Consider the following 27908-nt stretch of genomic DNA (forward strand, 5'->3'; position numbering starts at 1 on the left):
GATTGCGTTGTTCTTTATGGAAATAACGTTGATGAATAAAGCTAATTTTTAAGGTAGTAGCCCGGTGTGACGGGTTCAAAAAATCGTTTTTTTTACATTTTTCGGAAGAAAGACATCTTATAAATATACTATAAAAATTTCAGACAGAAATTTTATATATTTTTAAAGTAATAGCTAAAATAAGAGAGCGCACCGTAGTGTGTATGAAAATGTGTGACACGCCAGCAGCAGCTGTTGTCGAAACTTTAAACGTGTTTTTCTCAAAACCATGTTTTCGAAATTTCGGGGAATCACTGACTCAAAACTATTCAACCGATTTGGCTAAAAAATTAACCCGTTATTCTAGACACACATATTTAGAACCCGGACCTTTAAAACATTTAATTTTTTAATAATAAACTATTTAATTGAAACAATTTATGAAGAAAAAAAATTAGATTTTGAGAACTTTTATCACAAGTCCGCCATTTTGTTTTTGTTTTTTTTATTTTTATGTTTATTTTAGGTTCGGGACCTAAAATAAAGTCTACAGAATAATAATCTCTTTGAATTTTTATTTAGATGACTTTGGAAGGCTGTGTGTTTCCCCGAACCAACTCATCTTTGTTTTAAGGACTCCACTTTGACATCAAAAATTTTCAACAAATTATAATAATATAAAATTAACTTAAAAAAAAAAATTTTATATACTTCAAAACACCAATAAAAACATGTAAAAACTTTAAAACGATCGCATTTAATTTTCTTTTTAAAAATGATTCATGAAAAAACGTCGAAATTTCGGCCGTTACACCGGATTTTCTTGTGTTAGGCCCTCGACTTTTCAGCCCATGTGTTAATATAATATAAAATACATATTTAATCATAATCAATCATTGTACATACTTTTCTGAATTTTCGACTTCTAGCATGCGAAAAAAAAACGTAAATATATTTTAAAATTTAGTTTATGTTTTATTTTATTATTTGTGGATTCCTAAAAAAATCACATCAATGCCAATTATTTGTATACAAGTGAGTCTATCGAATGCAAAACAGTTGCAGCATTACTTTTTCTTTATATTATATTTTCGTTTTAATTATTTGATCTTCCCAATGTTTAGTAGTAACAAAATGTTTGCTAACTTTACGTAAAATGCTAATATTTTTTGTTTTTGGGAATGATCGTTTTCATTTGTTGTTCTCTTTTTACAATACGCATGTAATTATAATTATTTTCTTTTGTCTAATTTTGAATCGCTACTTAATTATTATATTTTCGAAGGGATCCTCTTAACAATATAATTTTGCGCTCAATACTAGCTGTAGCTTTTCTACATATACATATATTTCCTGATAAAAAAAAAACGGTCGTTACATACACATATACGAGTATATAAATGTATTAGTTAAACAGTTGAATAGAACCGCTTGTTTATGTGTATTGAGATGCTAAGCTAGCAAGTCTAAAATTTGGTAATTTTAACATATTCAGCAAGATGGCATCACTTTAAGGCGTTCGAAAGCTGATTTTTCGAGCTTTTCACGATGATCTGGATGACTGATTTGTATGAGTTCATAGGCACGTTGGCGCATATTTTTGCCAAAGAGCGAAGCGATGCCATACTCAGTGACAACATAATGCACGTGAGCACGTGACGTGACCACACCAGCACCTGAAAAGCACAAACATCGATAAAAGATTGAACGTGGGTATGCAGGATAAATAACTAACCTGGCTGCAAAATGGGCACAATCTTGCTCTGGCCCTTGTTTGTTACGGATGGTAGTGCAATGATGGGCACACCTTTGCCATCAAGTCCTTCAGCAGCACCACGAATAAAGTCCACTTGACCACCGAAACCCGAAAAGAAACGTGTACTAATCGAATCGGAGCACACTTGACCGGTGAGATCGACTTCAATGGCCGAATTGATGGCAGTCATGCTTGGTTGCTGTTTAATGATGCTAGTATTGTTCACATAATCGATTCCGTACATTTCTGAAAGTGTTCAAGTTTTTTTTTGATTGCTGAAATTTTCCATTTTTTGCTCACCACTCACCAATGAAGGGATTATCATTGACAAAGTCATACAAAGCTTGATTGCCGATCAAGAATGAGCCGACAATACGTCCCTGATGCATCTTCTTTTTGCTGTTGTTTACGCAACCCTTTTTCACCAATTCCACCACACCGTTGGCAAACATTTCCGAGTGAATACCAAGATCCTTGTGGTTATGACAAGCATTCAACACAGCATCTGGAATATTACCGATACCCATCTGGAGCGTGGCGCCATTGCAAATCAAATTATCGGCAATCAATTTGCCAATTTTATTTTCGACTTCGCTTGGTGGCTTGCCGCCATGTTGTGGCAGAGGTGAGTCGACTTCCACGGCAAAATCGAAGTGTGACGAGTGAATGCAGGCATCGCCAAATGTACGTGGCATTTGCTTGTTAATTTGGCCTGAATATCAAAAATTGGAAACACTTTTTAATTTAGTGTGCAAATAAAAAAAAAAGTTGACTCAATATTTACCAATAATCAATTTTGAGTGATTGGCGGCAGCACGCACACAATCCACACTAGTACCAAGCGAACAGAAGCCGTGACGATCTGGTGGTGACACGTGCACGATCGCGACGTCGGGTCTTACGATGCCCTTGTAGAAAAGTTGTGGAATTTCGTGTAAGAAAATCGACATATTATCACCACGACCCTCGGCTACGGCCTTGCGCACATTGGCGCCCATGAAGAAAGAGTTGGAGCGAAAGATATCCTTGTTTTCGGGCGCACAGTAATCGGCTGGGCCTTCGGTGTGCATGTGACATACGGTGACATCTTTAAGATTTTTTTCTTTGCCGTGCTTTGTCATGGCTTTGAGCAAATCGATGGGGGTGGCAGCAGCGCCGGAAGCGAAAACAGTGTCACCTGAAATATAAAAAGGAGAAAAGTTGTACAATCAAAGTGCCAAAGAAAACTTAACTTTTTATTGGAATTTGGTTTAAAATACATTAGAGTTATCGAGATATTTATTTTTGTGGGAAACTAAAAAATATTTCAACGGAAAGTTAGTTAAATTCGTATAGAAGGTGAGATTAAGGTTCAATCGAAAGCAGATGTTCGCCGGGCTTCTTTTCCTGTTTGTGGTATCCGCCCATATTAAGTTTCATGGTAGAATTTAGCAATTCCACAGTTGGATTTTTGATTTAAGATTTATGAGAAGTACAGGTGAGTGAACATAACCGGCTCAAGACGCATCAGAAAGACGCTAGCGCGAGCAAGGATTGATCGCTAATCCGAACGTATAGTGCACATATAGCTATGAAGACGCCAAAAACGTTAGGATAGAGCAAATGGAAGATGAGAATTTTTTACGAAGTCTGTAAGATGCGGATTTTACTAGCTGGCATCCTGTAAAAAAGCAACTGCTGACTACGAAAATGCGCCAAAAGCTTAATATTGAGCAAACAACACCAAAATTTGGCTTTGACTGCTGGGAGAAAAGAGATTTTAAGAGTGTAAAATTATTACTTTTGGTTCAGACGCCATATCGTACACAAAGAAGCGAACCGGTGAACGCAATAGGGACGTGCGTGTTCAACGTACCTTTGTTCATTTATTGCATTGTGCAGTTACCGAAAGCCAAAATCGAGTACCATAAGCGATTATCGCACCATTCAGGAAGAAGAAGATACCGTAGGTTACTAGATGAAAGTTTAATCTCGTTGATTGGCGTTTCTGTGCAGGCAAATTAGTTCAGATATTATATTAAGACGGAAATTTTGTTTCAGAAATAGGTATGGCCTGATTATAACTCCGACTTAAAACCATGGAGAATTTTTGACTATTTTTTAAGGATTTAACGAAGAGAATACGTAAGTTTGGTATAACGGATATCCAGAGGGGACTCTATAAATTTTATTTAAAGGGTTAGGCCTTAATAGAAATTCTAAAAAAAACTCCATTTGTTTTTGCTTACATGCTGGGTTACATATGTACGTTCAGAATTTTCAAAAAATTCGATTTTTTTCGATATTTCGAAAGGTTAGTATCTTAAGAATATACTGTGAAATTTTCATGCGGAAATTCCCAATATTATAGCTTCCGATCCGCGCACTCCTGTACCTCAAACTTTTCTCAAAACGGCTTTTTCCGACACGGTCTGCATGATAACTCATACAGTTTTTAATATTTTTCGATGCGGTTTTTTTAATATTCGAAAGTGTTTTCGCTATAGATTTGATTTTTGAAATTTTTATTAAAAAATGTTATAAACATAATTTTTTAAAATTCGGCTCGACAACTATAACTACAACTTTATTTTACAAGATTTTTTTTCCTTTTTACAGATCCATCAACATTTCAAGGAGAAATGATGCAGACCGTGGAGCAATTTTTTTCCATTTTCACTTTGGGTCACGTGATTTCTTATATACATACTAATTTTTGTAAAGAAAAATTAATATAAAATTGTTTATAAAGTCTAAATACTAATACGATATAAACGGAACGCTTAAGGTGATGGGAACCCCCCGCCATTCAATTTCCAAACTCATTGCGGTGATCACTGGCCACTGGGTGATCGGCACTTATGCGGAGAAGCTTGGAATTCCGTACAACTCCCTTTGCAGAAGCTGTGGGGATCCTACAGAGAAAGAGACTGTGGAACACTTTCTCTGCAGATGTCCGGCTTTGGCGGCTATGCGCTTGAGATTCCTCAGCGTCCCCTTTGGGGATGACTTGATGAAATTCTCCAGCCTAGATCCCTTTTCTCTCCTCCGCTACATCAACAGCACTGGATGGCTGTAGACGGTCTTATCTCTTCCCTTAATCCTTTCACAGGTAGTGGTCCACTTTATGGTATCAAAACGGCACGTAAGTGCTACTTGTAGCGTACCTGGGGTACTCTTGCCATCTTACCTACCTACCTACCTACCTAAGTACTAAAAAAACATTGTATAAAAATTTTTATATTTATTTCTATTGTTATCCCTTCTAAAAGCAGTTTTTCCTTTAGCGCAGTTTTGGCGCTTCTGGACATATGAAACCCCTTCCAGACATAAAAGTGAGGTTTAAGGCGGCAAAAAATAATAAATACTGATATTGAATTTTAGCGTTGCCTATTCAGTAACGTCTCAGAAACATTAAACACATATTTCAAGTCAGTCGGACTCATAATTCTAAAAAATCTTGAAAGATTAACTTGAAATTTTACCTGTATATTCACAACTACTCCTGGTTTTTTATACACTGTTTCCAAATTTTTTTTCATTTATAGAAATATTCAAGCAGTGGTGGCACTAAAGGATTTATTGGAAAATTGGACTGGTCGAATAGACCATGTAACTCGTAACCGCGGCAGACATATGCCGGATATCATATTCGTAAATAAATGCCATGAGATTAGCTACCAGATTATAAAAAAAAATCATTCCAACCATATTTCTTTTATTTAACATATTATCATTTTAAATTCTCAAGCTCTTAAAAACAACAACTACAAACATTAAGAATATTTATTTTGAAAAAATGGTTTAACAGGCTAATTAATATGAACTGACTGCTATGAACTAAAAATATAAAAATTATTAAAATGTGCGCTTGCAAAAAAAGTAAAGCAGCAACAACAGCAATTGGATGGTGTCCGGATTTGCAAGTCAGTTGTAGGGATGCCAATCCCGGGTTGGTTGATACGAGTCCCGAAATAGTTTATTACTTTCTTCTTTAAGTTATAGACAAATACTTGCTAGGCATAAAATCTTATTCAAAGCAAGTAGAGCTTAATCCAAATTATAGAATTTTCCCCTTTTGATAAGCAAAGAAATATTAGTATGGGGAAAAAGAAATTCATCAGTTTTGCGTAGAATTTCTGTTGAATGGTTTAAAACTGTTTTATGGTCCATCTTTAGGTCTTGGGCGACGCTTCGACTACTAGCATGTGAACTTCGATTATTTCTGTGATTTTATCGACATTTTCTTTAACATCAAAAATGCCTAAACGAAATCGTCGAAACCAAAATTGCACGTAATTAGTTGTTAAAGTATCGGTACCATAAACACTAGGGCGGGTCGATTTAAAAATCGCTCATTGCTCTGTGAAAATCGTATTTTAGGGATCAAAATAAGAAACTTTGCCGAAGGAACCATATCTCTAAAACGAATTCTGATGTTCCCCAATTTGGGTCGAACGAAAAATCCCACTTTGACCCATTTAGAGTGCTCCAACCGAGTCCAAATGTATGACCGACCCCCACTAACTTTGGACGGCCGATCCACCCATGCCAGTGGCACACCCCCTGGAACTCCCCTGGGGGGTTCCCCATGCAATCATTTCAAAATATCACCATTTTTGGCCTTTACATGAGAAAAGAAACTAAAAAGTTCGACCCAAATTGGGGGACATCAGAATTCGTCTTAGGGGTATGGTTCCTTCGGCAAAGTTTCTTATTTGATCCCTAGAATATGATTTTCACAGAGCAATGGGCGATTTTTTTGCCTCCCCACAAATCGACTCGGCCTAATAAACACCATTCACAATTTCAGCAGGCTGGCGTGAATTTTCGCCTTTATCAAAGAAAAACTGTAAAATGTATCGTATTTTCTCTTTGTTCATTTCCATTGTTAACACCCTGTAACTCACAACTGAATGGAACAAACAAAAAACAGCAAAAGATTTTTTTTAGTGTGAAAAGTCACCTTGACAAGGAACATAAACTTTAACCCTTAACGGCCGAGAGCTTGTTTTTCTAATACTCGCCCATAAGACGCCGGAAAATTAGGTAAAACTAAACATTTAAACTGGTTTATTTAGATATGAATTCAATACATTTACTTGATTTATAATTTTATATGATCAACAAACCAAGGATGTACAAAGTTGCAATATTTGTTAAAGAGAACTATAGCGATGATAAATAAATGAAATGAACACTGAATTCTTTTCATGTCCCCGTAGCGGGGCCTTTCGGCCGTTAAGGGTTAAATTGTTTAATCTTTACGAGATATCGATCACTACAGCCATTTACCGAGAAAATAATGGATTTATTTTCCCCCTACCCTAACTAATATTTAGTTTGAAGCATAAATTATGAAATTTTAGATAATAAATAGTTTCTATAAAAATATTAGATGCTTTATATCTTTCAAAATTGAAAACCAGATTTTTTAGAATCGCTTGTTTTTACAATAAAGTGAAATTTTAAGAAATAAGAGAAGATTTTTCCATCTGACCGATGTTTCCACACCTAAACTTAAATAAATGCGATTAAAAAACATATTAATCTAGATATAAACTCGTTCCAAAGGCAAACCTCCGAGTGGATTTCTGCCATGGAAAAGCTCCTTATAAAAAATATTTGCTGTTCGGAGCCGGCTTGAAACTGTAGGTCCCTCCATTTGTGGAAAAACATAACGAAGCACAACACAAATAGGAGGAGAAGCTCGGGCAAACACCTAACAGAAGTGCACGCGCTAATTATTTTTTTTTTATAAGCTAAACCCAGCTTTAAGAGATTTTTTCATTAATTTTGGTGTGAACTAATTAAATAATATTCAACCAATTCTTATCTTTATTTTTCGGATTTTTTTTTAATAACATGGCATGTTGAATTGCTTCTACCTAGCAACCATTGCCGCTAATATTGCCAGCATGTCTACATACTTCGCAAACGTATTATTATTTATTTATTAAAATATAAATAAAATCACAGATTATTCTAATGTAATGACCTGGGCTATCGGCTAAGCAACTGTATATGTATATGTTATGTATGTATATGTACGAATCTCTCTTCGTCCAAGTGTGCCCACTCCCTGGGCAACCATACTAACCTATGTACATATGTAGTCATGTGTAACAGTCAAATGTAGAGGCAACAGAATGTTGTTATTTTATGAGACACCCTCCAACGAGGGCAATTCATATATTGTAAAAGTATTTGTAAGCATGCGATTGTAATTGCAATTGCATAAGAGAATGGCAGGGAGAGAAATCGAGTGCATACTCGTTATTAATAGCAACCGAAACAATCGCAGAACGCCATAAATAATGTGAAGTGAGCAAAAGTGTGGGCGTGGCTTGATAAGCTGATAAACCAACGATAATCGGTGACAAAATTACTCTAATCAATCGATTTATTTCGCCATAAATTGCATTGTATGTTCTATATATTACCAGCTTATCAATATGAGCTTCGAATGACAATATAATTTTATCACACATTATGGTATGTTAATAATACTAAATAGTCCAATTTGCATTCTTGCGTTACACACACATGCACATACACATAAAAAGTATTAGCTAATTAGCATATTTGTTGAGAACGAGACATGTGAGCGATTTACCCCTTAATTCGCTCAATTACCGATTTACAGTTTCGTTCACGATAACCCAAGGAAGTTTGTTTGTTTTCACTTTTGTTACATTTCAAAGATAATACATTCAGTTCCACGTAAAATTACAAAGCAATAGTGCAGTCATTGTATTATAATATAAGCAGGTCTTAGGCTAATTTAATTCTTATAATGTCATTTTATATTAACACCTATCCATATAAGAACATCTTCCATAAACACATACGAGGTCTGTTAGAAAAGTATCCGACTTTGTTTTTTCTTTCTAACACCTAACAAATTTGAATTACACATATGTGAATTTTTTTCCGCCTGTCGCTAGCGTCAGTTGCTGTCAAGCAGTGTGAATGTAACATGGTATTTAGTGCTCTCGTCGGCAAACCTATATTTTCTGCGAGTGTTCCGATCGTCCAATGACTGACTACAAGTTTGGATGGTGAATGGTCCCGAATTCCCAGGACTTTCTCGAGTCACCCGCCCATTGTAGTGGGGTCAAAGGGTTTTCGAAAGAGCACATGAAAAAATGGAGCTCTATCTTTTCTGAGCTTTCCTGAGAAATGAGTTGTGCAATTTCCCTTTAACAACTGTCAGGGGGATGCCGTTGACCGGTAGGAGGTCTCTGAGACCAATTCAGCGCCCTTCCAGACCAGCTCATAAGCAATTTCATTTCCCCTCTATGTTCCTATGTCCTGGAGCCAGACCAGAGAAATGTTATCTGCACACCCAAGAAATTTAGTCTCCTCCTTACAGGAGTTGACTAGGTTGGATCCGCACCATGGCGTCGTTAGAGCCTTGATCGCGTCTTGACTATTGGGAACAAATTTTAATATTTCCGCGCTCCCATGTTCCATAAGTATTTTACATGGCTGCATGATCGCAAAGACTTTTGCCTGAAAAACACTAGCAGTATTTGGCATTTAAAGGAAATAGATGAATTGTCTGATTTAGAGAAACCCCATACACCGACTTCTGATTCCATCTTGGAGCCGTTAGTGAAGACTGAAGTGCCAGCTTCGGTGCAGATTTTCCCCTCGTTTCAATTCTGTCTACTTGGAAATATTGCCCTGACACGACCCTCAAACTCCAGTTTGCGGATAAAGAGATATGTCTGAAGTTCAGAGAAATACGGCAGTTAACACCTAAAAATGCTACCATGTCCCATGTAAGATTGTCTTCAGAGGCCTTTAGCCTGATTGTACTTTGAGCAGCGATGGTAATCCCCTTGGCGAGAGTCACAATTATCAGTAGTGCAAGTTGTTTTCTTTTTGCCACCTCGTCGTTCTGTGAATTTTTTGGGCTTAAGGGTATAAAAGAAACGAAATTTTTGGGCCATTGGACTCAGCGAAATATTTATACGATGTTTTTTGTTTTCCAAGATTGACAACAAACCTCCGCTACTCAACTGAACTATTTAATTCACTACTTACGTTACATTCAATATTTTTCACTTAATTAGTTCAAATGCAAGAGTTATCTGCTAAGTAGGGGGACCACTCAAATTTATACTTTACGAACCATTAACGCCATTTGTAAAAAAACAAAAACCAAATTGCAATAATAGCATTAAAATTTTCTGAGCGGCACAAGGAAATCAATAGATAAAGACAGCGTACTTATTTTGATAACCATAACTGTATACGCTGGCTATGCATTGGATATGCTTAATTGCATTGCTTACAAAGTGGCTCATTGAGACGGTCAAAGCAAAACTGCATATAAACTTAAATTATACTGAACGCTTCAAGCTGCAGTATGCAAAAAAAAATTAGATGCTTTCTAATAATAAGTAGCAGACTGCTCCCCGGCAGCTACGTTATAGTAGCCTCAAATAAATAGCAAGCTTTATTAAACTCGTTTACTAAAATAAGTACCGGTCGTTCAATGTGAAAAAAACTCGATTTTGGAAATGTTTAAAACGCTGTAAAATAATTATTTAAAGAAATCTGCTTTCGCATTCATACTCGTTAGCCCCTGTCTGTTGGCAAAGCAAAACAATCGACTAATTTATTTTCACCCGTGACATCATTTAAATGCCCATCATGAGCACGTCTACAGGTACAATAAAATGCGCCAAACAGATTCATCAATGCCTAATAGAGGGCGGGCCATATAGTGTTTGCTTTTTGAACCACCTATTTTTTTGAGAATGGTAACACAAATGACATGTCAAATGTGTTCATAATTTACTTAAAGGTTTGACATTTACGAAATGGGACGCTATACGCTTGAACAAAATAGGGAAATATTGAAAACCTATTTCCAAAGTGGTGAGTCTTCTTCTTCTTTTCTGATGAAGCTGATTTTCACATCGGTGGCTACGTCAATAAGCAAAATTGTCGGATTGGGGGCTCAGAAAATCCACACGTTAGTGTAGAGAAGCAAATGTATCCACATTTTTTCGAAAATGAGCGAGGAGCCGCGGTTACAGTAAATGGCGAGCGTTACCGTGACATGCTCAACGAGTTGTTTCCAAAACTTAAAGAGGATGACATGGGCGACATTTGGTTTCAACAGGAGGGTGCAACTTGTCATACTGCCAAAGTTACACTCGAACTTTTGGCTACCGTTTTTGAAAACCGAATAATCAGCCGAAATTCCGATATCAATTGGCTGCCTCAGAGCTGTGATTTAAGCCCGTTGGACTATTTTTTGTGGGGAGCCGTTAAGGACAAATGCTATGCGAACCATCCAGAGACGATTAATGCTTTAAAACACGAAATCGAAGTTGCCATTCATGAAATTGGAGCCCAAACAATCGAAAATGTGCTTAAAAATTGGGTTGATCGAATGGCCTACTGTAAAGCCAGTCGTGGCAGCCATTTGAACGATATTATTTTTCATTCATAAATGACAATGTACAATCTTCAAAATAAAAAAAAAAGTTTGAAAAAATATTGATTAGTTTTTTGACGTGATAACGTCTTATAATTCGATTTAACAGGCTGACGCACGAAAAAATGTGTCGTTACCTTGCTCACTAGTGTTACCTTGCTCATATGTCGTTACCTTGAATGAACTGCAAGCGAAAGCGCGGAACGAACGACAAAGCAAACAAAGCAAACAAAGCAAACGAACGGCAACGTTCGACATCTTGCTCTCTCCTACTTAAGTGAGCGTATATATGTATGTATATGCGCATATGTACATATATAAATTCACGTATTTGTATTTGCATATGCCTTCTTATTGATTATTATTAATTTGATTCACTTGAAGAATTTAAAATAAAACCAAGTTTGTTAATAATACCTGTTGTTTTAATGTTATTATTATTAATTTTTTTATTATATATGAAGGAAAAATGTATGGTAATATTTACCATATACCTTACAAGATATGTTGTCTATACTAATATTATAAAGAGGAAAACTTTGTTTGTTTGTAATGAATAGGCTCAAAAACTACTGGACCGATTTTAAAAATTCTTTCACCATTCGAAAGCTACATCATCCACGAGTAACATGGATTATATTTTATTTTGGAAATAGGGCTCGAGATATAGGTCAAAACGTGGACCCGGGTAACCTTCGGATGTGTATATACAATATGGGTATCAAATGGAAGCTGCTGGTGAGTGCTTTAGTCCAGAGTATTTTTCATGCCGCTCCGTGACTAGGGTCTCGAGATAGAGACCAAAACGTGGACCCTAGAATGTGTTTGTACAATATGGATATCAAATTGAAGCTGTTGGTGAATGCTTTAGTACAGAGTATTTTTCATGCCGCTCCGTGACTGGGGTCTCGAGATATAGGTCAAAACGTGGACCCGGGTAACCTTTGGTTGTGTATGTACAATATGGGTATTAAATGAAAGCTGTTGATAAGTGCTTTAATACGGGGTAATTTTCATACCTATTGATGACTAGAGTCTCGAAATATATGCCAAAACGTGGACCCGCCGTGTCTTTGAACCGAATTAAACCAAACTTACACACATTGTTAAGTAGGTATTGAAGATGATTTCCGTATAGTTTGAATACCTATTGGCCCACCCTGTAGTTGATAACGTCAAGATATCCATGTTGAATGCAGACTCTGAACCCTACCTTGTTCTAACAAAATACAAAAACAAAACTGTAAGTAGGTATCTGAGCTAAGAATTAATAGCGCTGGTCTGACTAATAACATAAATTGGTGACCTACAAGGTGAAGTCCAAAATAAACAAGACTGAGCTAAAATAGAAAAGACAGGAGCTTTGTGCTGATAACTTCGAGTTTATTTATTCAAAATAGTCCCCTCTGGCCTCGATACACCGTTTTGCGCGATCTAAAAGCTTTTCGAACGAGTGTTTCAGGTCATTAACCGCAATGTCCTTCAGGATGTCGGTACAAGCCTTTTGGATGGCCTTTGCGAACGCAAAACGTTTTCCTTTCATGGTCAAATGCAATTTTCCGAAAAGGTAAAAGTCACAGGGAGACATATCAGACGAATACGGTGTGATTGTTGGTTAAAATGCGATTGCGTAAAAAAATCAGTCACAAGAGTGGATCGATGAGGTGGTGTATTATCATGCAATAAGCGCCAGCTTCCTCCTTCGCGGTATTCAGGGCGATTCGACAAGTGCGATGCAATAAGCGCTTCAAAACGCCAAGATAGGAAATTGCATTGACGGTTTGGCCCGTTGACACGAGCTCCTTGTGGACAATTCCCATGGAATCGCAAAAACAAATGATCATCGACTTGATTTTCGACTTCTCCAAACGCGATTTTTTGGGTGGTGGCTCGTCTGAAGCCTTCCATTCGGCATTTTGACGCTTATTTTCAGGTTCATGTGGGAAACACCACGTTTCATCACCAGTTACAATGTTGTAAAAGAAGTTCTCGTCTTTTTTGCCTCTTTAATGAGGTCTTTCGCATGTTGAATTCTGAGCAATTTTTGGTCCTCAGTTAACTTGTGCGGAGTGAAACGTGCACAAACATTTCGTAAGCTCAAATGATGAGTTAAAATGCGATAAATCGATGTTGTGGAGATATTCAACTCCGATTCCATGAATTTCAACGATGATTTTGGTTCATTTTTGATAAGGCTACAAAAAACTTCAATGGAGTTTTCCGTGATTACTGATTTTGGGCGGCCCGTATGTTCGTCGCTATTTATGTCCTCACAATCATCTCTGAAACGTGTAAACCACTCATGAACTCTGGCACGAGATAGACAATCATACACTTTATTCATTCATTCAAATTTTTCGGTAAACGTTTTACCGATTTTAAAACAAAATTTGAACATTTTTATGACGCCAGTCTTGTTTATTTTGCACTTCACCTTGCATACTAATTCTTGCATCAGACTCTTCGAAAAAAAAAAAAGTAAAAACAAAATGCTTTGCGTTTTTCCACAACCCACGTTTGTAGGAATGTCGAGGATTGTTAGCACAGTTGGCAATACACTTGAAATTTAAAATATTTATATGTATCTTCTGCTCAAATATGAACGAGACGTTATCAATAAAACGGTCCGCGGATGACATATGGCAAAAATAATTTTTTTGTTTTTTGGTAGGACTGTTATAAGCTTACATGGCAAATTTCAGCGTGATATGTCACATAATTTGTTTTCTGTGCTGATGTAAACAAGTCAAGCTCGAGTGTGTTCTTCGAATTCTCTTTTATGACTTCAATTGTCTCAAAATGTTTTCCACGGAGCGGCAACTTGAGCTTGGGAAACAGGAAAAAGTCACATGGAGCCATATCAGGCGAATACGGTGTTTGCGGAACGATATTAACATTATTTTTGTTCAAATAATCGCGAACAAGACGTGATGTGTAAGCTGGTGCATTATCGTGATGCAAGAACCATGACTTGTTGTCCCACAATTCCTTCCTTTTAAGACGAATGTTCTCGCGCAAACGCTTTAAAACGTCTAAATAATATTCAGCGTTAACCGATTTTGCGATTTGTGCGATTTTCATTGTGCTTTTCTGATGTTTTCGTCGTTTACTGATGTTGCTGGACGACGATCATGAGGCAAGTTTTCAACCGATGTACGGCCCTCTTTGAACTATTTGTACCACTGGAAAACACGTGCACGCGATAGAGCAGAGTCCCCATGGGTTGTCTGCAACATTTTTAAGGCGTCTGAAGCCGAAATTTTGTTGGAATAACAAAATTTCAAACAAATTCTTTGTTCAACTTGAATTTCCATCGTTAAATTCGAAGAACACACTCGAGCTTGACTTGTTTACAGTAGCATAGAAAACAAATTATGTGACATATCACGCTGAAATTTGCCATGTAAGCTTATAACAGTCCTACCAAAAAACAAAAAATTTATTTTTGCCATATGCCATTCGCGGACCGTTTTATTGGTAACGTCTCGTTCATATTTGAGTAGAAGGTAGGTATACTAGGTGTCATGCGTCGCGCGTGCATCTTTTAATATTGAATTCAAGAATGAATATTCGAATGCGTTGGAGAGATTGACTTTTAATTTATGTGTCTGACAATTTTTTTATCGTGCATCTCCATGTATATGCTCATGGGAGCTTGCCAGTTGAGAATTTGGTATTAGGAGTTGCGATGCAAAATACTGCCATATATCTACCTCTTGCAAAATGTTTTGAATATTGTGGAATGCAGCGGCGAATATAGAACAATCCAGCTGCTATCGTTTACAATGAACTTTTTTTACGTTCTCATGACAGTCGGTTCTTCGTTACCGGAGCGACCAGGATTTATATCCTGTCAAGGGCTGTCACTCCACGAGCATTCCCCGCATATGTAAGGGAAATGTTTATGCTGCTACATATCAATCAGGGATGCCTGCACAAATGATGGCATCAATTTCATCCGGTCTTATTTTCTCAACCATCCATTTAATCACCAGTAACTTAATTATTATGCCTTTGAATTAAGTTCACAAAATTTTGTAATATTCAATGCGGAACGTATTATTGTCATCAAAAACCAACATAAAATATGAGTCACCTCGATTGAAACTAGGAACTATCGCTTTGAATTCAATTCAAAATTGTTAATGCGGAACGGACTAGGTTGTTCAATAAGTTGTGCGGTTCGATAAGAGACGGAGTTACTACTAGCCAACATTTTTTTTGTTATGTCTTCATATGCACGTATGTCAAGTTTAATTTCAATCTGTTAATTAATTCTTTGTTTACAAGCCATTTAGCATCAACGTGTCACAGTATTTTCTACAATGGAAAAAATCAAGTATCGGGCAGTGATTGAATTTTTATTTTTGGAGTTTCAAAAGCAAAGGAAATTTACGAACGAATATTGAAAGTGTATAAGGACTTTTCGTCACCAATTAGTACAGTAGAAAGATGGGTTGCTGAATTGAAACGTGGTCGTACAGACCTTGAAAACGATCCATGTCAAGGACGTCCAAAAACAGCAACGACACCAGCAATCGTAGAAAAAATACAGGACATCTTATTGGAAAATCGTCGAGTAATTGAAAGAGATTTAAGGGGTTAAGGGTAGTCAGATTTAAAAAAAAAAATGGACTATTTTTGCATTTCTTAAAGTATGATATCTTAAAAATATTGTGTGAAATCGAGTTATGCAACAATTAACAAAGGGCGTTTGGGCGCTCCGGAGCGTTCGAGAGCAGCAGCGAAACTTTAAATGCGTTTTTTCTCAAAACTATGTTTTTTGAACTGGTGATCACTGTAACTTAAAAACCGCTTGGCAGATTTCAATAAAATTTGTACTGCTTTTGAAAAACATTGAAAATTCGTGCTTGATCGAAGGATTTTTTTTAATTTCGATTTTTTTTGAACAATTTTTTTTTCTCGAAGATCTGGAAAATATTTCCTGAGGCCGCCTTATTGTTAATTTTGAAAAAAAACTTCGATCAGGCACAAAATTTTCTATTAATACAACTAATTTCTCTTGTCCGATTGATTTTAGATGAATCTCCAAGGACTTGTGATGATCACCGCAAGGGACTGCTGGACAAACGGGCTCCACATAAACAGCGATAACTTTTATAATTATTAATTTTTTTTTCAAATTTTTCTAAATTCAAGTCGAAACATATTTATTAATGCTATGCTTTTATTTTTGTAAAATAAAGGAATTGACTAGCAAAAAAAATTATTGAAAATCATAATGTTTTTTGGGCCTCTGACTACCCCTAACCCCTTAATAGAAGCCCTAGGCATCTCATTGGGCAGTGTAAGCAATATTTTGACTAAAGTATTGGGTTTTACACAAAGGGTGCCGCATTCGCTAACAATGGTACAAAAACACATTCGAATGCGACTTTTTCAGCAACATTAAGAGCGTTTTCGAAAGGATAAAGTGAATTTTGTGGATGGACTTGGATCTATCACCAAGATACTAAATCAAAACAAGAGGCGCCGAAACGAGTTCGTGTTCAGAAATCGGCCAAGAAGCTGGGAATTTTGGATGGCTTGCAAACTGGTAAAACAATAAATTCTAAATATTATTGTAAACTTTTAGATTAGCTGAAGGAAAAAATTCGTGAAAAAAGACCCAGTTTGCAAAAGAAAAAAAATTATTTTCCATCAGGACAATGCACCGTGTCACAAGAGCATTTTGACAATGGCTAAAATCCATGAATTAAATTTTGAATTGTTGGAACATCCACCGTATTCACCAGATTTGGCTCCTAGCGACTTTCATCTGTTTTCAGGCCTAAAAAAGTTCATACTTGGAAATCGTTTTTCATCAAATGATTAGGCCATAACAGCTGTGGAAACGTATTTTGCAGCCCTTCTAGATTCTCATTTCAGGGATGAAATTCATAAATTGGAATCTCATTGGATCAAGTGCATTGATGTTCAGTGAGACCATAGTGAATAAGATGAAGTGTATTTCAAACCATAAAATTGTGTTTTCCTTATCGAACCGCGAAACTTATTGAACAACCTAGTATATTTCGACCATGAACCAAGTCGATTGTGAACCAAGTCGAGCCCGATTGGATGGTATTGATCTGGACAACGTTTGTTTTCAACAAGACGGAGCTACGTGCCACACAAGCAACGAAACCATTGATCTTTTACGGGAAAAGTTTGCGGGCCGTGTTATCTTTCGAAGAGGTGATCACAATTGGCCACCGAGATCTTGTGATTTAACACCTTGTGACTTTTTTCTTTGGGACCACGTGAAAAAGAAGGTCTACGCCAACAGCCCAGGGTCGTTTCAAGACCTCAAAGATGGAATTCGAGAAGCTATCGAGGACATAGGGCAGCCACTTTGCAATTCGGTTATGGAAAATTTCATGAAAAGGATATTGTCCCGTAAGCGTGGTCGTGGTGGTCATTTGCTTGATGTTATTTTCCACTATTAACGGCATACCTTCTTCTTTATAATGAAATAAACATACGATCATTTATATTAAAAAATATAATTTTTCTTTGAATATCAAAATAACACCTCTTATTGGAAAACACTATATATTTGAAAACGTTTCCCTCCACGTTATCATATACATTTCGAATATGAATAAAATCGAGCCATAAATAGGGTTTTTAGAAATAACTCGACTCCAGCGCCACCTGGCGGGAAATTACTTTCGTACAAACTTTGTTTATATAACTATAAATACAACAAAAAAAATAATGAGTCGGATTGGTCACTCCGTTCTAAAGTTTTAGCGTTGCATACATTCATAAACCAAATAATTTTTATTTATAAGAAGCTTTGCATAATTCTTTGTTAGACCTTATGACTGCAATTTCAAAGTCCGCATGCACGAGTGTTCTACTGTAAACAAGTTTGCACAGACAAACTTAATAATCTTGCTACATAGTACAAAAGTACACTGTTACACACATGCATATGTACATGGGTAAATACTATATGTGCGTATGTATGTGCATCTAGTTCTGAATTTTCATTGGAGGTCTACAGTGACTTGCGTGTGTCTATTTTTAATTTGATTTTATATGAACTATGCTGACTATCATTTTATTATTTCTCCAATAAGATTCTCATTGATTTTCTTTCTTTTTTGCTAAGATTTAATGGATTGCATACATATGTATAATATATAAATTTTTCATATTTTTGGAATTATTTTTAAGTAAATTATTTAAATTTGTATTTTCTTTAAATTTTTACTTCTATTATTTTAATGTCTGTAATAATGCGTGTAATCTATAATAAGGAATACACACTGATAGCCTTCCTTGATATCAACGGCGCATTCAACAACATCCCACCGCATACCATAATAAAGGCACTGACTGATTTCGGGATCTCCGAGGCTCTGGTTGAATTCATCGAAAACATGTTCATGAGCAGATTTGTGATCGCAACCCTAAGGGACTCGGTGATCAGGAAAAGAGTCAGTAGACGAACACCTCAAGGCGGAGTGCTGTCTCCTCTCCTTTGGGTGCTGGCAATAAATTTCTTGCTGAAGGGCCTAGAGGAGAGAGGACAACATATCGTAGCCTATGCGGATGATGTTGCAATGGTAGTAAGAGGGAAATTTCCCAATACACTTTGCGAAATCATGCAGGATTCACTAAACCTAGTTGAAAACTGGTCAAAAGCAAATGGGCTAAGCGTCACCCTTAACAAAACTGAACTCATCTTATTTACTAGGAAACATAGAATTCCAGAAATAACTCCTCCAACTCTAGGTTTCACGGCGCTGCCATTTAGTGATGAGGTCTGCTACATAGATCTAATAATAGACGGAAAAAACAGATGGAAGTCAAATGTCGAAGATAGAGTAAAAAAAGCGACAATAGCACTCTACTCTTGTAAACAGTTAATAGGACTAAATTGGGGTCTGACCCCATCTATCGTATATTGACTTTACACAGTGATAGTAAGACCAATCCTAATTTACCGCATACTAGTATGGCCGCCATAGCCGAATGGGTTGGTGCGTGACTACCATTCGGAATTCACAGAGAGAACGTAGGCTCGAATTTCGGTAGAACATCAAATTAAGAAAAACATTTTTCTAATAGCAGTCGCCCCACGGCAGGCAATGGCAAACCTCCGAGTGTATTTCTGCCATGAAAAAGCTCCTCATAAAAATATCTGCCGTTCGGAGTCGGCTTGAAACTGTAGGTCCCCCCATTTGTGGAACAACATCAAGACGCACACCACAAATAGGAGGAGGAGCTCGGCCAAATACCCAAATAGGGTGTACGCGCCAAAAAGTATGGTGGCCAGTCCTTGCATCTGCGGGGCCCTGAGGACGACACCCACTAAACATTATGCTTAACCTACTACCAATAGAGCCATTCGGTAAGCAAACAGCTGCCAAGTCAGCGCTCAGATTAAGTGAAATCGATCTACCCAGAACGAACTGTAGATGGCACTCTTCAATTTTAGAAAAAATCCGCTGCATTCCTGGTACAACGAATTTCTGTAAGAGAATGATATCAACTTAGATAAATCCTTTGCCACGGTATTTCCTTCAAAAAAGATTCCATTCCTCTCGGGCTTATTGTTAAAGAAAATTATATAAATATCTTTACAGATGGCTCGAAGTTAGACAACAGAGTAGGTGGAGGGGTCTACTCCGATAAACTCGGGGTTAGCCAATCACTTCGCCTACCTGATCATTGCAGTTTATTTCAGGTGGAAGTCACTGCCATAAAAGAGGGATTTAATAATCAATAAAAACGAGGTCTTCATATACTTGCACAGCCAAGTTTATAGGTGCTTGAATCTAAAACGCACTTGACAAAAACAGTCATAGAATGTTTTAAACTTCTAAATGACGTATCCAAATACTACAAAGTACACCTTATTTGTGTGTTAGGCCACAGGAATATAGCAGGAAACGGCAAGGCAGATGAACTTGCTCGAATCGGTACAACTCTTGTTATCCAAGTGGATAAGTCGCTGATACATATGCCTATAGCCACTTGTAAACTACTTAAAGATAGGGACACCATCTACAAGGTAAATATAAGTTAGCTCAATTTGCGAACTAAGCAGACAGACATGGTCGATATGGAACAGCGGTCGATCAAAAAGTTGTTAAGATTTAAGGAAAGTTATTCGAAACGTGATAAGGGTATTAACTAATCATTGCTTGATAGGCAACCATGCCAGAAGGTTAGGACTTCCATACTATGATTTCTGTAGAAGCTGTCTTAGAACACAGAAGAAGAACAAACAGTCAGACACCTTTTATGTGAGTGTGAAAGCTTATCCACTCTTGGTACTCAGGCTCAGCACTCTTTGTACGGCATTTTTAACTGATATAGCGGACATAGCACATCTAAAACTAACGAAGCTTTGCTCGTTTATTAAAGTTACGGGATGGTTTAAAAAGGAACCTACAATGTAAGGAAGTTCCAGTGGCATTATAATGGGTCTACGTCAGGTCTAAGTGTGTAATTGTGACAGCCACCCTACCTACATACCTACCTAATGTCTGTAATTTGTTTAAAATTTTAAGGCTGATAACTACTCGTATTTTAGGATTGTTAGCCGATGATAAATGGGCAAGTTCATCTATTTAATTCCCAATATCCGGGCTAACTGCCATAAATATAGCCTAATCAGGTAGCTAAAAAAGAAAAACAAATTCTGCATCAAAAACTTGAAAGTTTTGTATTAGCGGGAGTCTAAACCTGATAAGAATCGATAAGCTACCTTTCTGTCGGTATGAAAGTAGTTTATGGTAATATAAAATGGAATAGCGCACAAATCTTAAAGAAAAACTAGTAGAGAGTTCTATTAAATGCTTTCGTTTATGTAAATATGTATTTATGTATATGTATTTTCTTTGCAAATTATTTTAAAAGTTACTTAAGCCATCGGAAATTGACAATGACACTGCAAATTATGACCTTTTTCCCCTGACTCTCTCAAATTATGTACTATATGGCATACCATATGTACGTCATACCCGCTGAGTTGTCAAGAATTATTTAGTTTTGGCATTCGAAAGCATTTGTTTGGCAATACATAGAATCGCAACTCATTCCTTACAGTTTTTCGCAACAAATAAACCTGTATGCAAAAACCAGATACATATACATACGGACACATACATATATACACATGTGTTCGCAAAAATATCATTGAAAAAGAAAGGCGCGTGCTAATAACACTTATAAAAAATAAAATATAGCGATAAGGCCGAACAAAAAATAAATTTCTGTACAGTGGTACAGCAGTGAACTTTTAGTTTGAAAAAAAAAAAAAAATTTACAAACTTTCAATAGAGAACTAATTGCACCATATCTGCGCCAATTTGGTTTGATTGTTTGCCCTTATCTTCCGGGCGAAAAAATGGAAATAGACAACGGTACAACAAAGCTGTTGCACAAATGACTATAGAATTTAGCAAAAAAATTATCAACCTGTAAATAAGCGTGCTTTTGAACGATTAAGTAATACTCTATCTTATAATAGGTTCACATATAAGTAGATTATCTACTTTTTCGAGCTTAACTCTCAATTCGTAATTTAAAAGACAGATTAGATTACCCATACAAAATTTTTCACTCGAAATATGAGATTATTTCAGATTATAAATATACTTTTTGCTACACATCTCTGAGTTTTCTGTGTTATCGATAATTATTATTACGAATGTAAGGAGAAATAACAAAATAAAAACTAAATGAAATGGATGGCGGCAAAGCAAACAGGTCTTTAAACATAATTCTAATAAAATTTTTGTTAAATATTATTATTTAGGGATTCATTTTACAGAAAAAAAGCGTGTTTCCATAAACGTTTTGTCCTCTTATTACTTACTATAAAATGTAATATCGAATTTCGCATGCATATCGCTGCCATAATTTTTTGAAACCTCAGCAAACGTCGTTTACGGATTTCCTCCAATAGCCCAGTGAAATTAGGTAAAAAAAGGGGTCAATGATGACAATGAATTGAATATTTTAGAGCGACAACAAGAAGAAGAAAACTAGCTTCCATTCGCAATTTAATTCGATTCACAAATTATTTTAATATCTAAACTCATATTTTAATAAATGTATAACATGCTATATTTAATGATAAATAAAGGTATATCTAAAATATATTTCCTTACTGTCTTTTTATTTTAAAATATAATTAAAATAGATAATCCAGAATTAATAATATACTATAGTTCAATTATTAAATATAAATAATTAATAATAAGTACAGAAATAATGGGCATTGCTTAATAATTATAATTTTTTTGTCAATAATTGACTTTATACAACGTACTGATAACCGTAACTCACGCTTGACCCTGCATTAGCTCATATATGACTGTACGCTGCGCACTCTTCGCGCTCTACCTCAAAAACGGTTGATCGTATAAAAAAAAAGTTTAGACAAAAGTTGTAGAGAATTTTATACTCTACAACTTTCATGATAGGTGAAAATATCATTTAAGCAATAGGAATCGAGATATTCGCTTTTTGTGACCTTTGACCTTCAATATCTTAAGACGCGGACACAATAGCATTTGTGACTTTTGATACAATATTTAGGGCGACCAAACAAAGGTTTTTACCAATTTTCAGCTTATTATCTTTCATTCCGAGGTTAAACCCCTAATATGCCTGGGCTACAACTGTTTATTATTAGCAGCCAATTGCGGATTAAATTAGCTATTGCTTTTCCTTGTCTTTTCTTCATATCGTTAATAACAACAAAATAACCAAAAAACACCGAAATATTCCACCAAAATAATTTTTATTGAAGAAAACCCTTTCAAAACAGTCTTGACAGCTAATTGCCAATTTTGCAGCTAATCTGTCATATGTGAACGGGTAGATTAATTTTTGTTGATGTATTGCTAATCGGGGCATATTGCAACGGCACAGAGAATTTCTCGAAAACCCCTTGGGACATGCTTCTTTTTTCTTATGGCCGTAGTCTGGTCAAATACTCATTTTTTATAGATAGTTTTTAGGATTTTTTTTTTTAAGAAAATAAAATGCAATAGTTTTGATTTTATAGTATGTTATTATTGACATTAAGTAGTATAAAAATATAAAACTGGATCTTTCAGTAAACGTTCAACACTTTGAAGTACGGATGGCGTGAAAGGTGGCAAATGATCAGCTGATTTGCATTTTTAAGCACAAACCAAAAGTGGTTCATGTAGTGCAGTTACTCGCAAAATGAAAGAAAATAAAGAAATATTTGAACGTGCAAGCATTTTTTCCTCTTTTTTGACGCTCTGCTGATTTATTTTTGTAAATCCACTGCAATCAGCTGTTCTAATCATTTGACGTACAAACGAGATAAAGGAAAAGTACATTCACAGTTAATTTGAGTGCGCTGCCATTTAATAAATTGCCAAAACAACAAAATCTGAGTGATGGCTCTTCATATTTAGTTTCATTAAAGTTATCTTTTGGTGTTTTTTACGATAAGGGGAATATCACAATTTTGTTGTTATTCCAATAGCAACAGCATAGAAAGTCTCCATATATTTGTGAGGAATGCTACTGAAATGACCGCAGAGGCGACTGTCTGAAAAACAATACCCAGTTTGAAAAGCAATTGGCTGTTTGACAGTTTTATAGGTTTTAACCCGAAAAGTGCAGTAATAGAAAGGTTTTCGAAACCTCTGACATGAAATACCAAATGATATAAAAACTTTTTTCTAACGGTGGTCGCCTGTCGACATGAAAGAACTCCTCTGAAAAAACCATAACAAAATCTGAGCGATGGCTCTTCATATTTAGTTACATTATTTTGAATTTGAATTTGTGTAGAAGAAAGTTCTCCATACATTTGTGAGGAATGCTACTGAAATGAAAGTTCTTTACGGAGTATAAATTTGCGTCGTTCCGTTACCGCAGAGGCGACTGTTTGAAAAACAATGCCCATTTTGAAAAGCAATTGTCTGCTTGACAGTTTTATAGGTTTTAACCCGAAATGTGCAGCAATAGAATGGGGTTCAAAACCTCTGACATGAAATACCAAACAATATAAAAAGTTTTTTCTAATGGCGCTCGCTCCTCAACATGAGAGAGCTCCTCATAAAAAACCATTTGCCCTTCGGATTAAAACTGTAAGCCCCTCCATTTTGCGGAAAACATTAATATGCACCCCATAAATAGGAGGAGTAGCTCGGTCAAACCGAAGCAAAGGGTATAAGCGCCAATTATATGTAGGTATATAGGTTAGAATTTAAAATTATATACAAAAACAATATAAAATAGCGCAAACGTGAGGAATAGGTCTTTCGAAATGGATTTGTTTATATTTTACTATATAACACGCACATACATATGTAAATTTAGCGGAACTAAATTTTTTACATAACTTAAGTATTTTTATTCAGAATAATTGACCGTATTAAATGTCACAAGCAAATTGAAAAATCATGTACATACTTATGTGCACTCATACTTTCATTCATGCCAGTTTGTAGAAAGTATAAGAAAATTAAACGCTGAATTTGTGTAGGAAATTGAAAAGCACAAAAGATAATGAAACACTGAAGACCTGCATATTCATAAATGGAGTAATCGTTATCACGAGCCATTTTAAGTAAGTGTATGTACGAACATACATATATTAAAAAAAGTTTAGAATGCCGGTCAATATGTTTAATCGCTTATGCATGTGTGAAGGTTTGAGATTTGGTTGTTGTTGTTGTAGCAGCAATACTTTGAAATTTAGTATACACGTCGGGTGATGCGTTAAGACCTAGTGGCAAACCTGAAAATATTTCCATATTATATAACCGCGCATCTAAAGTAAAAATATGCATAATTTATACACACATACAAATGCAACTAACCATTGAAAAATGAACATTGCACTGGAGAATTGTATACTGCATGTTTACAGTAGTAACATTGAGTTAGTTACGTTTTCATACACATTTTATATAAATTGGAAATTATTTACAAATTATATACTCTAAAATCTAACTTAACTTTCCCAATCTGCGTATAAATTAAGAAAACATAAACTACAAATTAAGAAAAAGTTTAATTAACCCAATGCATGTACATTCTACTCCTAAGTATGTAGTTACTGATAATGGAAATGATGGAATGAACAATGAAAGAATATATGTACATATATATACACATATATTAAATTTATTAAAGAGTCGCCAACTCAGATTTGAATTACAATTAATTTACATAAATTTACTCATTATTGCTCTTCTGTTTAAGTGAAACGAAATTTTTTTTACTATATTGCGTGCTACACAAGAGGAGTCCAAAGTGCAAATTGATTTGTTATTGTCAACCAGCGATATTTGGGAATCCTCATAAGAGCTTATAACATATGCATATACGTATATACATATGTATGCCAGCAGATTTTTGTTGGAAGTACCTATTACGATATGACAATTTTCCTTGTGAAGCAAAATTTTAAGGACCTATGAGTAAAAATGTTTGATATTTACACGAGATCACATGGATAGTTGCTCCCATATAAGGGGCATACATAAATTTGTTAAAACTCAAAATTCTACTCGAAAAGCATCTAATTAGGCAATCAGTTGATTAATGCCTTTTAAAGTAGGAACCAAAATATAATTTGCATTCAATTGTAGTGCTTTTGGTGAGCGTTTTGTCTTGCTAATTCATTTTCAGTTAGCATTCTGCTTTATTTGCATAATTTCAATATATGTACTTATTTAAATAAGCCAACCAATGCCCTTTCCTCTACTCGATTATACTTTCTCAATGCCTTTCGCTGTCCTAGTTCGAGTGTTCACACGAAAAGTGTCAGCATTAAAGTTACATAACCTCCAGATGTCGGCTCGAATTCCGGCCCTTCCAGTGGCCAGCCGAACCTCCCGACCTCTTTCAAATCTATACATATCATGCGTATATTAAATGATTTCGAGACCGCAGTGCGAAGCTTACCAGATTTTATGCATGCAACCGCTTCTTCCGGACACACAACATTAAGCTTCTTTTGCAATGGGTGAGTGATTTCTCTATTGGCGGTGGTGAAATGGTTAACCAAGACTGGAGCCATCTTGCATGGTCCAGGCAGGCGGTTGAATTGCTTTCCGATCATCATAGCCATATTTGTTTTTGTAATTTAGCTTTGGAAAAAGATTATTTGTTCTTTAATGCCAAAATATTTGAGTCGAATCGAAAGGCCACTATTTACTTTTTAACGAAGCCTTAAGCAATCAATGCTTTATTTTTCTGAATTTTATTAAACACTATAAATGAATTTAATCCGAATCTATAAATTTATGGACAACGTAACCACAAGCTAATCGAGGCAAAAACTTCTCCTACCAACCGAAAAAATTAACTAAATTTGTGTGAAAATGCTATAGCACAACACTGTCGGAAAGTGGAGACTTGATTCAATTGTAAATAGACTAAGGCGAATTTATAAAAAGGTGGTAGCAGTTGTACAAAAACCAAACTCGTATGTATTGTGTTATTGGAATTTAATTGTTAGCAAATCAAAGTTAGATGATTCTTTCCGTGAATTCCACGAATTCTACGAATTTTAAACAGAATATAAATAAAACAGATCACTTTGCAATTCAAACTACCAAGAAGGCAGAAAAACAACAAATCAGCTGCTCTAGTTACTTCACCTTATATGAATTCGCCACGGCAAATGACGAAAGGGAATGATGCCACTTATTTCACATGCTAATCAACAACCTAAATCGTTAATTAAGTGCTTTAAATTAATGAAACATGTTCAATATATTGAAAATTCCTTAATTTATTTAAATTATAGAAAATCTTTTCAGTTTTAAAATTAAGTGAGTGCAGCCTCTGTGGAAAATAAAAGTCAATACATATTAAAAAATCTTTTAAAACATCAATACTAAATCGATTGCTATATATATGTATTTTTTGCAAAATAAAAAATTTTCAACTACTTTTTTGCAATTGTTTCTACATGAAGTCGCTCGTGCAAGTAATAACGATCATTTTGAATCCAGAGCCATTAAAATCGGTTCATTTTTTACTAAGTTATGAGCAATTAAAAAAGAGGTTGTCTGTAAAGTCGGTTTACTGACGATAGTTTAACGTGATAACGTCATAAGAAAATACTGATTGAATGGTTGCATTTTTCAAAAGAAAATTTTAATTTTATTAGTTTGATAGATATTTGGTATGGATATAGAGAATGAGTTAACATTAACATAACATAATATACTTTAACATAACATAACATAACATAACATAACATAACATAACATAACATAACATAACATAACATAACATAACATAACATAACATAACATAACATAACATAACATAACATAACATAACATAACATAACATAACATAACATAACATAACATAACATAACATAACATAACATAACATAACATAACATAACATAACATAACATAACATAACATAACATAACATAACATAACATAACATAACATAACATAACATAACATAACATAACATAACATAACATAACATAACATAACATAACATAACATAACATAACATAACATAACATAACATAACATAACATAACATAACATAACATAACATAACATAACATAACATAACATAACATAACATAACATAACATAACATAACATAACATAACATAACATAACATAACATAACATAACATAACATAACATAACATAACATAACATGCTGTTCAAGCAAGGTAACGACGCATGAGCAAGGCAACGACGCATTTTTTGGTGCGTGTAGCCGGCTACATAGAAT

General features: G+C 35.4%; 1 protein-coding gene across 2 annotated transcripts; it reads right to left on the bottom strand.

Annotated features, from left to right (window-relative positions):
• Window positions 1-931: 931 nt before the first annotated feature.
• LOC129239661 (4-hydroxybutyrate coenzyme A transferase) lies at window positions 932-26479 on the bottom strand. 2 transcript variants are annotated; one of them, XM_054875344.1, is made up of 6 exons: window positions 26350-26479; window positions 26097-26281; window positions 2520-2912; window positions 2043-2447; window positions 1715-1981; window positions 932-1655 (listed from the first exon to the last, which is right to left on the bottom strand). In XM_054875344.1, the coding sequence occupies exons 2-6, from the start codon at window positions 26260-26262 to the stop codon at window positions 1471-1473; spliced, it is 1416 nt and encodes a 471-aa protein (XP_054731319.1). In that variant the 5' UTR covers window positions 26263-26281; window positions 26350-26479; the 3' UTR covers window positions 932-1470. The 2 variants fall into 2 exon arrangements, with proteins under 2 accessions (XP_054731319.1, XP_054731309.1); XM_054875334.1 differs by having other exon boundaries at window positions 26097-26479.
• Window positions 26480-27908: the final 1429 nt, after the last annotated feature.

This window comes from Anastrepha obliqua, chromosome 1, assembly GCF_027943255.1.
Source record: "Anastrepha obliqua isolate idAnaObli1 chromosome 1, idAnaObli1_1.0, whole genome shotgun sequence".
Taxonomy (NCBI): domain Eukaryota; kingdom Metazoa; phylum Arthropoda; class Insecta; order Diptera; family Tephritidae; genus Anastrepha; species Anastrepha obliqua.

Excerpts from the sequence above, each read along its gene's own strand:
- LOC129239661 (XM_054875344.1), bottom strand. The coding sequence starts at position 26,262 with ATGGCTATGATGATCGGAAAGCAATTCAACCGCCTGCCTGGACCATGC. Across the intron at positions 2,448-2,519 it reads TCACTCAAAATTGATTATTG|GCCAAATTAACAAGCAAATG; the intron begins GTAAATATTGAG and ends TTTGATATTCAG. Across the intron at positions 1,982-2,042 it reads CAATGATAATCCCTTCATTG|AAATGTACGGAATCGATTAT; the intron begins GTGAGTGGTGAG and ends GAACACTTTCAG.